At 40.0% G+C, this 18409-nt stretch overlaps 1 protein-coding gene across 6 annotated transcripts in view; it reads left to right on the top strand.

The window, feature by feature from the left end:
* LOC119726130 (CAP-Gly domain-containing linker protein 1-like) overlaps positions 1-18409 on the top strand; it is an 89149-nt gene that overhangs the window by 17001 nt on the left and 53739 nt on the right. For 4 of the 6 annotated variants that reach the window (XM_038197748.1, XM_038197746.1, XM_038197744.1 and 1 more), the window contains exons 2-4: positions 5033-5232; positions 6329-6358; positions 15326-15861. In XM_038197748.1, the coding sequence (XP_038053676.1) occupies positions 5130-5232; positions 6329-6358; positions 15326-15861 (669 nt within the window). In that variant the 5' untranslated portion in view covers positions 5033-5129. Of the gene's footprint in view, positions 1-5032; positions 5233-6328; positions 6359-11749; positions 12052-15325; positions 15862-18409 lie in introns of those variants that run through there. The other 2 variants (XM_038197743.1, XM_038197745.1) reach the window with 2 other exon arrangements.

Raw genomic sequence — 18409 nt, 5'->3', positions numbered from 1 at the left:
GTACGGTAGATGTGCAGCATTACATGTATGTATTCAGTTCAGGCAGCAAACTGAACTTTTGGGTACGGTAGGTGAGCTCATGTACAAATGTACATGTATGTATGTGTAGAGGATTAAATTAACATTTGCAAACATTTTTCTGTCTAATATTGGAAATTTCACGGAGGCTGTAGGAATTCTTGGCAATTGTGTAGTTACATGCACCCGGTATGTATAGTCGGACTCCCTATTATCGCGGCATCCCTATTATCGCGGCATGGGAAATTTCTCTTTTTACAGTGTCAAAACTCCTTCAAGTGGCGATTTTTATCCAGTTCACCAGTCAGCAAGGATTTTCTACCGAGTTGTATAAAAAGGACGATTAAAAAATGTTGTGTCTTTCGGGACTTTTAACGATTTTAATAAATATTAACGTTTTCCAAAACTTGCAAAATTTTCCCTCACCGTGTCTGCTAAAAGGTACCGTTTATATTTTAACATAAATCTTTAATTGCGCTCTGTCCATGAAAGTTCCATTGTCTGGTTCCCATTCTTCAGCTGCAAATGTAAAATGAAGTCGAACGACGATATTTGCAGCGCGAAATCGTAACAACTTTTACGGGATCAAAATAAGCACCGCGCATTAGCGAAAATAAAACGGCACACCGTGTAAAGTGAATGGCGCCCTCAATCGCCGATGAGTAGACTTGCCTCAGGGGTTTGTGTTCTCCTTTCGGGGGAATGGCAGGGTCTTAAGAAATCATCCTGCAGAAAATTTGTCTTTAATCAACTTGAACGTTACAGGGAAAATATCAGACTTTATTCAGGGGGTGTTTTGGTCAAAGATAAACTATGAACAAAAAAGTTGGGATCATTATAAAAACCACTTCCCGCATACCGCGATAATAGGGAGTCCACCTCCGTTTGCACACGCCGCGCATGTCTATTTTCACAGGCATCGTACACGGAATAAACCACACCACCCGTCAGATTTTTTTATATTAATTTAAAAAGGAAGAGTTATACTACAATATAAGACAGGACAATTCTGGAAGGTTAGTGGGCAATCTCTATTCCGAACGAGAAACGTGATAAGTACTGCGATAATACGGCGTTCCATCCTACAAGAAAAGGTCCCCTTTTTGTCCCATACTGGTACTTCCCTGAAGATGCCCAACAGTAGACATATAAAACACCGAAATCCATGAATATCTTAAAGAGTTAAACTTTGGTTACGTATGGGACATAGCTTGCAATAATTCTTGGACTTGCCCAAATGTGCTTAAATTCCTCAATTTTTATACTATCTCTTTTGAAATATGTGTAGTTGACAAAGATTACAAATATATCGATAAATCTGCAAAAAAAATCAAATTACCCCATTTGTTTTTGTTTTGTTGGCTACGGCCTGTGCCTGTCGAGTTCCGTCTCATTTTGCCAACACCTCACACTAATAAAAAGGGGCCGTAACTACAGTACATACCGGGTATGTGCACAATCGCCAAGTGTTTTCACATGTGTTTTCCACCCATACATTTGTATCCAGATGTTGTGTACCGTATCTTTACCTTGTCATAGATGTACACATGCACATACACGTACTGAAGTTTGTATCCTTGTGGAGACATTTCTTTGTTCTCGTGTACTAAAGTTTTTGAGTTTGAAAGTACAGTTTCAAAATGCTCTTATTTTAACCAGAATTAATTTCCTTGGCTGAAATTCGGACTTTAATACATGTAATATCCCTTTTCTATTAAAAACTCTACCATTTGCGACGGATCAACATACCTTGGAAATTCCTAGTTTTTGAGTAAAATCCATATCTATTTCGTGAAAACCTTGTGGAGACGTATTCATCTATATAGAAATTGCCCTGTGGAGATGTATATAATCTTTTGTTCCCTATTGTGTGCATGTCTCCAGAGGGCACAGTGTATCAGATCAGTATGCTGACAGTATACATTTGTCTGTATACCGGTACATGTACCGGTACAATGTACATGTACATGTATGTATACATGATACATGTACCGGTATGTATCGTGAAGTTACATGTAGTTGGTGCACATTAACATGTACTGTATGAAGTAGTGTACGGAACATACAAAATGTACATGAATACATGTATTTGTACATGGCAATGCCATTGAAACAGCACTACATGTGTATACATTTTTGTACATTTACATACATTATAGTGTACTGTACAATGTACATGAATAGTGCTGCTTTTGTACCGCACATTCATCGTCTGTCACTCAGTGTGAGACATTCAATTAAGGACGGCACACGTGGCTCAAGTTACCCTCATGAATCCATCATACATGTAATTTGCCCCGCCTCACCAAATGCCATGCACTTCGTGCGAGTCACTGAACGCAGAGCAAATGAGGATACCGCAGCGGCACACACGCTGCATCATTAGCAGCATGGTGGCCGGCAAGTATGCAGCACGTGTTCTTGCTCCGTGATAGAGGAGGAGTATTATGTATGACGTAGTGGAGCTGGTGAGCATATGGCCTGAGTCATTGAGATGCCACGTTGGCATGGTGTCCTCATCAGGCCAAGAAAATCAGATGCGATGTCTCTGCGGTCGGATGTTGCTCTTCCAGTCCTGTTGGAGCACATGGGATGTTACTTGTGACCTGTCATGTGATTGACTTTGTGATTATGATTGACTTGTGATAGAGTTGTGATGGGGTTGTGATGGACTTGAGATTGACTTGTGATTGACTTGTGATTGACTTGAGATGGATTTGTGATGGACTTGAGATGAACTTGTGATTTTGACTTGTGATTGAAGTGTGATGGACTTATGATGGACTTGTGATGGACTTGTGATTGACTTGTGATTGAAGTGTGATGGACTTGTGATGGACTTGTGATTGGCTTGTGATTGACTTGTGATTGAATTGTGATAGACTTGTGATGGACTTGTGATGGACTTGTGATTGACTTGTGATTGACTTGTGATAGACTTGTGATGGACTTGGGATTCAGTTGTGATGGACTTGTGATTGACTTGTGATGGACTTACGATTGACTTGTGATGGACTTGTGATTGACTTGTGATGGGCTTGTGATTGACTTGTGATGGGCTTGTGATTGACTTGTGATTGACTTGTGATGGACTTGTGATTGACTTGAGATTGACTTGTGATTGACTCGTCATGAAATTCTGATGGACTTGTGATGGACTTGTGATGGACATGTGACTGACTTGTGATTGACTTGTGATTGACTTGTGATGGACTTGTGACTGACTTGTGATTGACTTGTGATGGACTTGAGTGTGTGTTCATGTACGTTGTGGGTTTTTTCCCTGATTAAATTAACCGAGAACCATTTTGCATAACTTGTCACAGTAAAAACTCACCAGTATTATCACCCTTAAAGTTTTGCTTTGAAATTTAAAATGTATACACTGTGCATAAATGTCATGTCTAGTAATATTCAATTTTGTGGTCTGACATTGAACACATTTCAACTAAAACATATCTTTGCATTGGCCTCCCCAATCAAATTATAGAAACAGGAATATATTTATTGAGGGCTGAAACAATCCTACACCCAATATGTTTGCCATTGCCCGAGGGCATTCAGCTATGATAATATAATTTCCTGGCCCATAAATACCATTACTTGGAAACCGATACACAAACACCAGCCACTGTCATTCAAGGTTAGTTTAAACAGGGTAAATGTTTTTCCAGAGTGTATAATGTACAAGTATATGTACCACATAGTAATGTAAATACTCCAGAGACATGCATAATGCGTATTGGGGGTAGGCATTCTGCATTTGTTTATTTAAGATACATGTAGGATTATTTCCTGTGTTTTGTGCACTTCTTTCGTTGAAGCAATAAAATTGTTCAACATCTTAAGTAGGATGCCTTAAATTACCGTGGAAATTTTGAACTCACTAGCTACTCTATGTTTTGAGAAAAAAACAGAAGCAAAAACGTGCACAATTTTTGGTCTTGTAATTAAATGTCATCGCAAGTGCATGTAAAAATGTGTGCCCGCGGACACACTTTTTTTAAAACCTCATAATGTAGTGATTGTTTTCAATTACCATCACGGTGGAATAATTTGACAGGGTGTTCTGTACCATCCAAGGGGTTACCTTCACTGAGTTTGAGCATGGTTTTTCTCATTAAATTTATCTGTAGGTCCATATACTGGTTATTACCAGTATTATTATGCCTTTAATTAATTAATTTGAATTTTTTTTTAACAATATTCAACTTTGCAAGTGACATGTTGTTTCATCGTGTTATGTTGGGACATGAATGAATGAAAAAAAGTGGCAATAAAAAATTAACAGCGTTTTCTGTCAAGAAGTTACTCCAAGATTAGCCTGTGTACTTCCCTAAACTGTCCTGCTTGTTACTCCCTGTACTGTTGCAATATTTTGGATTCATCGGAAAATAATTAGAATATAATACAATGTGGCACATGTAGGTATTAATGGGCTTTAAAAACATGAAAAGTTCAGCTAGTTCTTGGAATTGTGCAATATTTAATTTGAATATTTTGTTCATGTACATGTTCAAATGTACTGTAAGTGTACAAATGTACATGTACATGTACTGGTACATATACATTTGCAACACTTCAGACATGCAAGCATATGGCATGTAGCGGTACATGTACGGGGTTTGCTAAAAAGCTCATAAATAAAAATTGTGTGTACCGCCTCTAGAGGGGGCTGTTTATATCTCCATGTGCCAGTATTTGGCTCTTGGATTTACTTGGGGTACAATGAATATTGCAGACTTGTATGCACAGCCGTTTTCCCATACGAGATTTGGCCTCAGTGAGGCCAAGTTGTTCATCTCTATAGGACTGATGACATCATACGCATGCCCTATATTTTGTACACGTCAGTGAATATTATGGTTCCTCTTGTGTATTGGTCTCTATTGACTAAATTCACTATATTTTCTTCCTTTTTACCGGTACCAAAACATGACTCCATGTTTCAGCATCAAATATGAGGGCAAGCTACATGTAAAAGAGGAATTTTTTTTTTCTCCTTTCTGCTCAGACCAAAATATCCAAATGAGGTGATGAGATAGCGAGAGGACAGAGATTTCACCATCTCTCAAGGAACAAAACAAGAGGAACCGCTTCCTGCTGTAACCATGGCAACACCTCGCTCGGGACTCAAGCCTCCGTCGCGGATCAGCAAGTCCGGAGGGATCCCACGGCCGGGCAGCCTGAATTCACAAACAGTCAAGGTCGAAGGTGAGGAACATTTACTGGGGATGTTGAACAATTTTTTTATCCCCCAGGCTTTCAAGCCAGCCAGGGGGATATCGCGATCACGTATTCCTGGTTGTGTCAGTGTGTGCATGCATGCGTGTGTTCACTGTAAAGTTCAGTCATCAATCTCAATCAAACTTGAAAGGTGGTCTGTGGAGAGAAGGCTGACGTCAGAACAATCCTTTCCAATATGGATATTTACGAGGTCTCTTGGGAGATACTAATGTCTCTAATTAGTCCGGTGTCTCACCGAAACTCTCCATTCAACCCAAACTCCCCATTCAACTGAGAACTGGTAATGCCGGGTGGACAATCAAAGCTGTCACTGAAAATTGTCCTTACTAACTGCCTGTAAAACTGGCAGGATTGGCAGGATGCCAGGGGGGATCGTGTAAGTTTTACTTGCAGTATTTTTATTTTTAAGGAGAGTGCAGGTAGAGGGGATAGTAGGAGAAGGGTGGAAAATAAGACGGAACTGACTGACTAGCTGTTTCAAATTCAAAGGGGAGGTGGAAGGGGGGGGGGAAGGGGAGGGGTTAGAAGTAGAATGGTGTCAGAAGTGGGATGGGGTCCATCTGATGCCACCGGAAGGCAGTGCCTTTTTCCTCCTTTTTTTTTTTTTTTTTTTTTTAACTGCAATTCAGTGGATGGAAAGAGGATGAGTGGACTAGAGCATCATTTTCCAAGCTGTCACCTTCATGTATTCTTTGGTTTAATTTTTTTAGGGGGGGACCTTGCCACAATTCCCCCCCCCCCCCTCGCCTTGGGTCCATCAGTATTAACCCTAACTCCCTAGCATTATTTACTAAAAACCATACCCATCCTGGCAAATTCCAACACCATATGTATGGGAAGCTGTGCACACATATTTCTGACTTAGTTTCTGGAAGTGTGCCAACCCAATGTAAAGACTGTCAGTTTAGGGGTACTGTACCCATCCTGACAGATTCCAACAATATGTGCTGTTGGGGTTTGATGGGTTGAGTTCTGTTAGGGTTAATAGGGTAATTTGGCATAGTCGGAGTTGTGTGCTGACCAAGTCTTGTCTCCTGTCTTCTTCTCTTTGTTGTCCACACAGCATCCTTGTTACACGCCACTCGTATCAAAGGTAGGATGTTTGCAAGTGGCAGCACGTAGTTGATGCTATATAGCAAACCACTGCAAAGTATAGAGCATGAGACACTGTATTTTTTGTGCATGTAGTTGGATTTATGCGTACGTACATTGTAATGTACATTTGCTGTAAAAACATCTACAGTTTTCAAAGAGTCGATTTGTTTTTCTGTGTGCTTGTGTAAAACTGATTTTACAATGTATTTCCAAGTGTTTTTTGTTGATTTTTGTTGTTGCTCTCTAGTTGTACGTTTCTTTTTGCATACAGAGTACTTTTTCTTTGTCTATGTTTTTATGTTTCTGAGTAATATTTCTTTAGTCGCCTACTTTACCGTACTTAGAATTTTGCGTAAAGATACTCTTGGTAAACTGAACTACGCGTATGCAATTCTACGCCTTGCATATTAATGCATAGTTGACAGTAACCGTAATTGGAGACGTTAGAGCAATAGAAGAGGATGAGCCGGTTCACTAACGTTTACAGTAACAAAAAAGTATGTAGTACATGTACATTGTATATGATGCTATTAATTCTTTACATACAGGTAAGTACATATATATACATTGTAAGTACAGCACCCGATTTCATCAAACTCTTCGTAACTTACGATGCATCGCAGCGATGCGACGCGTTGTATCTCTACGATGCGTCGCAGCTGCGACGCTTCCTGCAATCATTTCACGAAACACGTCGTAAGTGTATTTCTAGCACAACTTGGTGACTGTTTTATGTATAAAGCCAGCGTACAGTAAATAGTCGTCTGATATTCAACAAAGAGTCGTCGGATCTCAGCTCGAAATTTGTTAAAACGTAAAACAAAATGGTGGCCGTGCGATGCAATTTTGAAGGAAAACAAGCTCTCAGTGGACTGTATAGCTACTTTGAAATTTCAACTGCAATATTCCAGTCTAATTCATAATTATTCAATGAATTTTCTATTGACAACTTTACACACATTGCCTCGGTATTATAATCTCGTTTTTGTCATGTTTATGGCTTTAAACTGGCTTAGAAACGGACTCTTCGTATTTTGCGATGACCACTAGACACGTCATAACTTGCGAGGTGTTTTAAGCCGTTGTCAAGGAACTTACGACGCATTCAACACATCGCAACTTTCGTGAAATGGAAGATACGACGCGTCGCGAGTTGCGACGTGTTACACATCGTAACTTGAGTTGCGACGCGTCGCAGCGCTTCGTGAAATCGGGTGCAGGTAAACTGTTGGTCACCCGGTAGTACAGTCCTGCTGCACCATGCAACGAATCCTACAAACAGCGCAGCAAATAAAGCAGTGTGCTTGGCCAGTTTTAAACGAGTATGTTTAATACTGGCTAGGAGCCTGGACGCGGATAATGGCCCGAGCTGAACATTTCGGTCAAACAGTCGAAACAAGTCAAAACTTTGCAATTTTCCAATGATTTTGTTCAACAATTTTACTTCATACGTGTATTTTGTGAAGCACCCCTCTTGCTATATGGTATGTGCCTCGCACACGTAGTGCTGAAAATCTCCTTTTATGGAGATTGGCGCTCGTGCACAATGGTGCAGGAATAAAGTGTTTTAAGACCGGTTGGTGTTTATCAACCGTTTAAAACTACCCACGCCCTCGACTGGTAGCATTGGGTAAACTGTCTTAGATACAGTGATGTAAAAAAAAACAGTTAATTCTCATGTAACTGTTACAAATGAATTTCCCCCTCCCCCCAGTATACAAAATTCATAAATACCTCAGACAGTTTAGCCATTCCTATTGGTCGAGAGCCCGTCACGTGGCCGGTATTAAACGGATGATAAAGACATGGCTAGCTGGTCTTAAACACTTTTCCAGTGTCACAATAAAATGTGGACTCCTAAAAATCCAGTGCCTCTTATCGTTTCATTGGTTGAACGTTCACAATCCTCACGTAGGCATGCGCAACACTACCAGGGAGTTAGAATTTTATAGTTCTAAATTCAAAACGCAACGCGCCAGGTGCGTTCTGCGCGACATCGCGCAGAACATGATACGCGCGCGTCAAACTCCATAAAAGGGTTGTTTTCATCTTACTCGCCAGCTGAACACTCCATTATTTTGCAGGAGGGATGTTTCAAAAAGCATAAAGTGAATTTGTTGAACAAAATCGGGATGTTTTGAACGAATTATATGATTTTTTTTTACCGAAAAGGTATTTATGAATGGGAATAAATATGTACTCCGTCGGTATTTATCACTCTGTTTAATACCACTTAGAGTCTGGGTGCTGATAATTACCCTCGCCTCCGGCTCGGGTAATTATCAGCACCCAGACTCTAAGTGGTATTAAACAGAGTGATAAAAACCTCCGGAGCACACATTTATTCCCTTAATATTGACCATCACCCAACCCTATTTTTTCTAGCTATAACAATTTAGAGCCAAAAAACACCCCTCCCCCCCCCAAAAAAAAATCTTGTATCCACCAGCTTACCCTATTTTTCCCCCAATGGTAGGCTATAGAGTACAGAAGTGTGATGTCATTTAGAACCAGAAATTGTAGTGGAAACGAATGGAGTACGCGCGCGTGCTGGTTCGCGGACTGAATCATGCGCTAATGTCTTTTACACACACACATGGAGCGCGTGATGAATTCCCTTTGGTACTATATGGGCTCTGTGCGCCAACGAAAGAGGGCGCCCTTTTACCTAGCAAGACGTCCCATGGGCGGGACATTTAGCTGGTTGACGCGCATTGTTCCATGTGTGTGCCGCACATACACCAGGGGATTTGTACTATGTACACGCCGTGGTACGGCCACGAGTCACGGCAAAATTGCAGTCAGGCAAGATGGCATCGGTCCGTCACCCCCAACTGTACTTTCTTTGCCATTGAGGGGGTACTTGTGAACGGAGCGGATAGGAAACACATTTTCCCCCTTGGCTTTGACATTTAAGGAAAAGAGAGATCAAGTGTACATGTTTATGTCTGTTTATGAACCAAACATGAAACTCTTCATGTTTTTCAATTCTTTATGATGCCATGTCAATTAAGTCCACAAAACAAAAAGTTATCTAAGTCCAGTTTTTGAACAAACGTGTGGGATTTGTGATTGAAGAAAAAAAAATCTTCTGAAAAACTTAAAACTTACCACAAATCACGTACCGGTACCACACAATAACAAAACACTTCTTCCCTGCCATGCCTGGTGCTCTTGTCACAATCATACTCCTGATCCCAAGTTAAATATATATCCGTGTAAAAAAAAAAAATTCTGTGCTGAGTGCCCAAGGCCTAGCTTTTGTGCATACATGTAGGACTTCCTTTTATCCTGTAAACATTTTTTTCCCGGGGATGGGAAATTTCACTTTTTTGACAGGGGTCGCTTGCCTTGCTTTCAGTTTAGTGAAATGCTATAATGAATATTGACATGAAATATGAAAGAGAGACTATACCATTTTAGAGTAAAATATAACATAGTTTGAGGGTGGATAGTTGATAATAGATGCCTGAGGTATTGGAAGATGACAAACTATTAACCGAGACGAGCAGGGGGAATTAGTTTGTCAACTTCCAATACCGAGGGGAGCTAATAATGGACTATCCACCCGGATATAAACCATGTTATAGGCCTAGTTGTTTTACTTTACCTCATATAAACATTATACATATTCACCAAAATTTTGTTGAGTTACGCATCAGTTATCTCAGCAAAGCATTGCTGTGAGCGTGTCGTCATCTTTTCATATAGCTAGAGCGATGTTCCTTAACTTCTTATACAAAGGGGAGCTAATCGACAGTCCGCCCAAATATAAACCATGTTATATTTGTTTTACTTTACCTCATACATATTCACCAAAATGTTGTTGAGTTTCGCATCAGTTATCTCAGCAAAGCATTGCTGTGAGCACGCCGCCATCTTTTCATATCTATAGCAAGAGCGATGTTCCTCAACTTCTTATACAAAGGGGAGCTAATCGACTGTCCACCCGAATAGAAACCGTGTTATATTTGTTTTACTTTACCTCATACATATTCACCAAAATTTTGTTGAGTTTTGGATCAGTTATCTCAGCAAAGCATTGCTGTGTGCATGCCGCCATCTTTTCATGAAGCTGGAGTGAAGTTTCTGCACATCCAATACCGAAGGGGAGCTACATGTAATATCGACTATCCACCGAAAGATAAACCACGTTACCTCATACGTACATATTCACCAAAATTTCGTTGAGTTATAAATCTCAGCAAAACGTTGCTGTGCGCGTACCGCCATCTTGTGATGTAGCTATGTTTGCACTTGCACACTACCGCCATGCGATAGTTTAAAGATTGCTTAGAAAAGTGCATTCGTAGTAGACTATCGCACGGCTAACCTACATGTATGCGATAGTCGCCTGCGCATGCGTATTCACCGTGTGCGTGTATCCTCGTGTGTGCGCGTGATAAATTATAGTAAAAGTAGTGGCTGACACGTGATGGTGAATGGACCAGTAGGGATTTGGCTCGTGCTCATGAATATGTATGAGGTACACATGCGGACATATCGGTATTGTCTAGAAATTAAAGATTTAAATTAAATATTTTTTCTAATTCTTGCTATTATGTGCTGGTGCACAGAATTCTTTTATGAAGCAGATATTTCCTTCAAGATAAAGATGGCATAATAGTTCCAAATTTATATCGAAAATTTCCATATCTATCGGTAGACGTGGGCAGATTTTATTTGTTCAATGTTTCATTCAAAAGTGAGTAAATTTTGCATTGCCAGAAAAAATAGTAATTTAAAAACAAAGTCTATAGTAGTTTTTCGGCAAGAAAATTGCAAGACTAGAGGCGGTCAGATTTTATTTGTTTGATGTCATATTCAAAAGTGAGTTACTTTTGCATTGCTAGAAAAATAGCAGTTTAAAAGCAATCTCTAGTTTTTCGGGGACAAGCTCGAAAATAGCACGCTGCAAGCAACTTCAATAATACCTATCCACACTTCACATTACATGCAACAAGGTGCCAGTGGGCCTACATTTTTCAAGTAGGCCCTCTAGTTTATTTGTATACCTAGAAATGTGGGCGGCAGGTCGACCCCGCCCACTGACCCATCAAATTTGATTTCATAATTCTATGGTCTTGTACATGTACCTTAAAAAAAACACCCATCCAGTTGTAGTGAGCCTGCAACACGTTACGTGACCACAATGCGCTGTCAACCCAGACACAATGATAACCCAAATAATCCCCACTGACTTCGCAGACTGGAATCCACTTGATAAAAAAAAATAAAAAACAGACATAAAGAAAATCCAATTTCCAATCCCCTGTTGTAAAAATGGTATAGATCGCTGACCTTTGGATAGAAACAGGAAAGTGGCTTGGGAACTGATAAAAACCAGAGCTGCGGGGGAAATAAAAAAAAAGAGAGTAAAGTCAGGAAATGCCAGGCATTGGTTCCTGTAGTGGAAGGTTTTGTGGTGTGTCTGTTCGTGGAACTTTCAGTACCTGTTACAGTTCATGTTCATGTGGCATTGTATGTAGGGAGTTCTATGGCTATATGTGCATGTTGATCCAAAACTGTGATTTGAAGATTGACGCTGCGTAAACTTTGGAGCTTTTCTGTGCCTGGATTTTTAAATGTTTGAATCGCGAGGGCGGGCGTAGTGTCCCATAGACCGGTGGTTCGTCATGTCGAAGGCCAAGTCCATGTTCTCCTTCAGTTTTCATCGGAAGACAGACAACTGTAAGATCATAAATTGATTCATTGAAGCTTGCTGTGTGGATTTCAATGAGGAAACATTGTTTTCATTGCTGGCTTCCTGTACTGGCATTGCGCTGTTTGTATATAAATTATAATACAGTAAATGTACATGTGTGCCCTATGCTCTGTACATTGTATTATCCACTTGAAATAATGTACAATACATGTACATTTCATTTTATCAAATTTATTGTTGGTGTCCTCGTTACATTCTGAGCACTGCCAGGGCAATTCAACAGTTTGATGGACATGGCTAAGAATTTTTTTTAAATTTTTTTAACCCAGTTTCACATTTTTATTACAGATTATACAAATGAGAAATTAACAAAGAACTTTTTTTCTCACCAACGTTTCTAAGGCCAAAAAAAATAAGTCTCCGGTTTCTGGTATGCGCGCGCATCGCCGTACCCATGCGCATCGGCAAAATGAAAAAGTTTTTTTTTTCAATAAAAGATGATGTCTCAAAACTGCCAAACTCACTGGTTTGACTGGAATCCTGCTGCTGTACAATTTTAACGTGTTTTAGATGGGGTTATGATCGAGAATAAGCTTTATGTGGTCTCTCTGGACTCCCATATATTTTCACTAAGTTTAGTCGGGCACCAATTGCAGTCCACAGCCGACATTTGAAGCAAAAAAACAGGTAAAAAAAAAAAAAGCCGCGTCGCCGCACCACTTTTTGGGCGAGCTCCATACCAGAAACCGGAGACTTTTTTTTTGGCCTAATGAATTAAATTTTGGTATTTAGGATTATCATTCTTTGCATGATCATAGATATAAATATACATGTAAGTGTTTTGTTGACATTAATACACACATTTAAGAATAAAAGGCAACTAAATCTGGTAACGTGAGTGACCGTGGAATTGCCCACCAGCAGATGATGGTTGATACACAATTGATCTATCGCCGTTTGCGAGTTAACCACGCCCCTTAGACAAGCCTATGGAATTTTTGTACACTAAGTTTTGTTTGTCTCAGATTTTGCGCATTCCACGTCCATTTGTATATCTTGTAATTGGACAATATTTCACAAGCTGAGTTGACGCAATTCTATCGCAATATTTAAATTATATGGCAAATGTATACATGGACATGTTAAAGGTAATATATACAGGGTGAGTCAAGAAAAGCGCAACCCAAACCCCGAAAAATTACATTTCATATTTTAAAAAATATGTAGTCACCAAACATAATAATGACTGGAAAGCCAATTTCATAAGCTACTTTTAGATGAAATAATCACTGAAATTGCTAAATCCGTTCGAAGAATATCACAATTTAAACGAAATGACCCTAAAACCTCTTTCGTCCAAACAATGCAATTTCGTGAATCGCCGTCACAATTGTCTTCAAACATCACCAGCGATAAAACCTCAGTTTAAAAGTTAAAAACATATTCAACAAAGTCCCTTTGAAGGCCCGTCTTTTAAGAAAAAATGGATTCTATCATATTGTTTGCCTAACCAGGGTTGTTAATAAAGATATTGTGCACTACAGTTGTTGACAGTTGTTGAAACAAGTATTCTGTTTCATTTTCGTTGTTGTTCCAAACAATCAGAATACACAATGAACTGCTTTTTTTTGTGTGGACGAAACAGGTTTTAGGGTCATTGTGTTTAAATGCCGATATTCTTTTTATCTAAAAGTAGCGTATGAAATTGGCTTTTCAGTCATTATTATGTTTGGTGTTACATATTTTTTAAAATATGAAATACAATTTTTGGGGTTTGGGTTCCGCTTTTTTGACTCATCCTGTACAACATTTGCAAACATGAAAAAACAAAATGACCAAATTATTATGAAACACTGTACTTGACTGTTAGTGAATGACAGTCTAAAGCATCCTGCAAAATCATGGCACTTGGTGTGCTGTCATTTTCAAGAAAAGTGGTATTTTTGTATCAATTTCCAACGATGGTCGGCCGATCATCGTGACACTCAGTGCTGAAGAATGTGGTGTGTCTTCCATGCTGTTAATTCATAGTAACTTCCCTCTTAATGTTCATGTTAATTTTTTCTGAATTTATGGGCATTTAGTAAACTACATGCAAGTACATGTACTCGACTACTCGCGAGTTATTTCTCTACGAGTACTCGAGTAGGAGAATCCACTACTCGCCCAGGCCTATCCACCACTAATAAAATGTCACCCAAATGTGACAGCACATAATGTTATTCTGCCCCTACGCACTTCTACGTACATCAAGTGACCTATGTATGTGTAAGCAACAAAATTAATCAGAAATCATATTGTTCATTTGGATTTAAAGTTGTGTTAGTGCAGTGTGCATGCATGTGTTTATGTGTACTGGTATTTAGTGCATATTGTTTGATGTGTATAAACAGGGCCCGATTTCATGGTGCTGCTAAGCACACAAATTTGCTTAGCACAAAAAAAGTCTGGCTTATAAAAGCAGGTTACCAGCCAAAACTCCATGGGATTTTCATGCGAAGCAAACAACAGCTGAATACTAATCACAAGCAATGTACATCACATGGAGTTTTGGCTGGTAACCTGCTTTTATAAGCCACACTTTTTTTGTGCTAAGCAATTTTTTTTGTGCTTAGCAGCGCCGTGAAATTGGCCCCAGGTACATGTATGTACCGGTATTATAAGTTGTACATGTACATTGTAAGGTGATAGTTCAATGTTTTGTTCATGGTTGAACCTGTGCCTTAGAACTATTTTAACCTTCCTATAGATGCAAACATACATTCTGTGCCAAGTAGTCCTTTCAGTAAAATTAGGCAAGTGACTGTTTTCAACAGTTAAAGAATTCCCAGTCCACATGTACCGGTACATTTACCGATACAAAAAAGTTTGTTTTTCAACAATAATTACGCCAGTTACTTTTCGGATGGCTGCAAATGATGGACTATAGCTTTAAGTAACTTGATAGAGCTAAGCCTTGACTCCGGGTGAGCACATGGTAAAACAGCTGTGACCATAACTTGCCTGATTTGTCTGTTGACCCAGTTTGACTAGTCACAGTGTGTGCTGTACATATGATCTGACTGCTGGTGACTAGCCTTTGTTAAAAGTATAGCAGGGGAAGTGGAAGTGAATTTTGACTGTCTGTGACTGTTTAAATTAAATAGCAGGAGGAATATTCTTCTACCCAATACATACATGTACACACACACATGTGCTTCCAAAGTTGTACGCAGTTTCTTGGAACCGAAAGTTTCTTTTTTGTTTTACCCTTTTTCTTCTAAGCCGTAACTTTATTGACAAGTCTCTGGTTCCGTACAGATGCCGTGGCCCAGTCGGCCAGGGTGGTCGGGATGAAGCCGTCGGAGGCTAGCCACTATGCTGACAACCTCGTCAAGGTGGTCCCTTCGTCAAACTCCTCAAACTCCTCCACCCCGAAAGACAATTTCATCATCGGTGAGCGGGTCATCGTTAGCGGCAACAAGCGCGGCTACATCCAGTACCTCGGGGAGACGCAGTTCGCCCCTGGTCAGTGGGCCGGGGTCGTCCTAGACGACGCCGTGGGAAAGAACGATGGATCCGTCAACGGGGTCCGATACTTCCAATGCGAGCCCAAGAGAGGGGTCTTCGCCCGGCCGGACAAACTCTCCCGCGAGTCGGCTGCTGGGAGCGCCAACCTTGCCTCGGCCGTCGCGGGGCAGGGTTTGGCCAGACCCACGGGGCTTCCGTCGGCACCCAGGATGGGGACGAGGGTGGCCTCACCCAGGGCATCAGTGGCCAAGCTTCCCCCCTCGGCGGGGAAGGCGTCAGGTCTGGTAGAGGATATGTCGGGGGACAATGCCAACACAGGGCTCAAGGTGGGTGTCTGTCTGTTCAATTTTAAGCATGTTTACGCTTTTCCTCTGATCAACTGATTTCTTCTTTTTTTTCACTTGAAAAACGCTGTAAGTAGTCTTGAGTACCTTGGAATTCATTCTTGTTTGGTTACTTTCCAGTTGTGTGTCTGTTCATGTTTCACACAGTTTCTTTATAGTGTAAAAATGGTCTTACGAATACTTTGTTTGTGACACGTTTTCTTCCCTTTTTAATTTATTTTTGTACTGTCCATCAACAGGGTGCAACTTTTTGCAAAATTAAAAAAAAATTAGCACATGTGCACGTTCAAACAATCATGTTAGAACAGTGACAATTACCGGACAATTAAACAGACTCCCCAATTTGGTGAGAAAAGCCTTGGTCAAAATGAGGATCGGACTGGTAGCAAATACCCTGGGAAATTATTCTGCCTGAAATGGTATCTTACCGAAGAAACAAACATTGAAGGTGGTTTCAGTACTTTTCTGCACATGCGTTAGCAATGAAATCCAGTTACGAGACCCAAATATTGCGCATCCCTCCCCCCCCCCTGTTTTCTCAAATAGTATTCATTATAACACCTCACCCACAGATTCTGTGTCTTGATTGGCCGAGAGCGAGTCACATGTTACTTTCTAATTTTGTTATCTTTCTGTGCACGGCCAAAAGTACTATGCGCATAGCAACCAAAGTACTATACCATTAGCAACCAAAGTACTATTTCCACGGCGCGGTATTTGTGTGCAAATGCATGTTGGTGTGCGCGTTGCGCGTTGTGCGTAACGCGTATTATTCCAAAGAGAGCGCGCCGCAGACTTGGGTTCAAACATTTCGTGAAGGGTTAGTTTTTAAGAGAGAAATACATTTTCCACCAATTTTGTATTGAAATTGAAGTTTATTTCAACTGTGTTCAGATTTAAATAATGTAAAATATTAAAATCAAGCAGAATCTGTGGGTGAAGTGTTATAAAACAAATATTGAATGCTTTATCTCGTGGTGAAGTAAAACTAGCCTCCCTCGGTGATCCATGGACCATTCTATTTTCCCTCGGCTTCGCCTCGGGAAAATAGAATGGTCCATGGATCACCTCGGGAGGCTAGTTTTACTACACCACTCGAAGCATTCAATATTTGTATACTGTCCCTTAAAAAGGTAATATACCGGTACAACATTTTCAAACATAAAAAAACAAACCTACACTGTACCAAATAATTATGAAATACATGTGCCTAACTTGACTGTAAGTGAATAATAATCTCAAGCGTCTGTGAAATCATGGCACCCGGTGTGCTGTCATTTTCAAGAAAAGTGAAATTTTTGTATCAATTTCCAACTGGTCAGACCACCATCATTGGAAAAAAAAGTGACTTATTTTCCAAAAACTGACCCCAATTTACCAAATTTAGTTTGCATTTTGTTTGAAATTGGATACACATCCGTGAATGGGTGCAAGCCAGTTAGTCTGGTTCCTTGACCTGACAATTTCCCAACGTCTATAAGTTGCTCCGTTTTCATGTGAAGTAGGATCAGGGAACCAGACTACAAGAGCAGTTTTTTTCCTTGGTTTTTCCCAGCATCTAGTAACACAAATCTTTAAAACAAGCCAGTGTAACAATATTCGCTATAAAATATTATACAACACCTGAATAAATCCCCGTCATCTGATTGGTGAATTGTAGATCACGTGACATATTATTATTCGGTATAATGTACGGTGCGACCATGCGTTATACCCATGCGTTATACCGTTTCACTTTGCGCTTGTTCCATGACGCGGTATTTGCGTGCAAAATGCATGCTGGTGTGCGCGTTCAGCGTAGCGCGTATTGTTCCAAAGAGCCAGGGCTACAGCGTTGGGTTCAAACATTTTCGTGAAGGGGTAGTTCAACATCTTTAAAATCAAAATAAATTGTAGTTTATAATTTACCAATCAAATGACGAGAATTTATTCAGGTGTTGTATAAAACAAATAACGAATGTTTTAGGTTCGTGCGATGGAAAGAATAATTTCATTCGGTGACAGATTGAATGTTCTATTCCACTTGGCTTCGCCTCGTGGAATAGAACACTCAATCTGTCACCTCATGAAATTATTCTTACCATTGCACTCACAAACATTCGTTATTTGTATACTAACCCCCAAATCCATCCATTTCTGAAAATCACAGCAAAAGCAAATGTCCTCGTACTTTTGGAAAATTTACATTGCGTTTGGTATTCAGTGCATAACCAGTGGACAATGCACTAATCTACAGCACATTAAATCATCATAAACGTGTGTGCACCGTCATCGAAGTGTTAACACTGCAGAGTTCAAACCCAGGGGTGGCCTATCAATATACAAACCCTATAAAACATCAACAGATCTGATTTCATAATTGCATTCCTCAAGATGGTGTCAACAGGTCGTTCGTGGTACCTCATGAAATCGCTGGATTTACAAGGGTGTTTCCAAATATAAACAGTGAAATTATGTGGAAATTTTTATCAAAACATTGGAAATTGCTTCCATGTCACGCACTGTTTAGGAGTTAAATTTCGATGGTACG

Source organism: Patiria miniata, unplaced genomic scaffold, assembly GCF_015706575.1.
Source record: "Patiria miniata isolate m_02_andy unplaced genomic scaffold, ASM1570657v1 HiC_scaffold_2, whole genome shotgun sequence".
NCBI lineage: Eukaryota > Metazoa > Echinodermata > Asteroidea > Valvatida > Asterinidae > Patiria > Patiria miniata.
The sequence above is the reverse complement of the archived record's forward strand: the minus strand, read 5'-3'. Positions and strand labels throughout refer to the sequence as shown.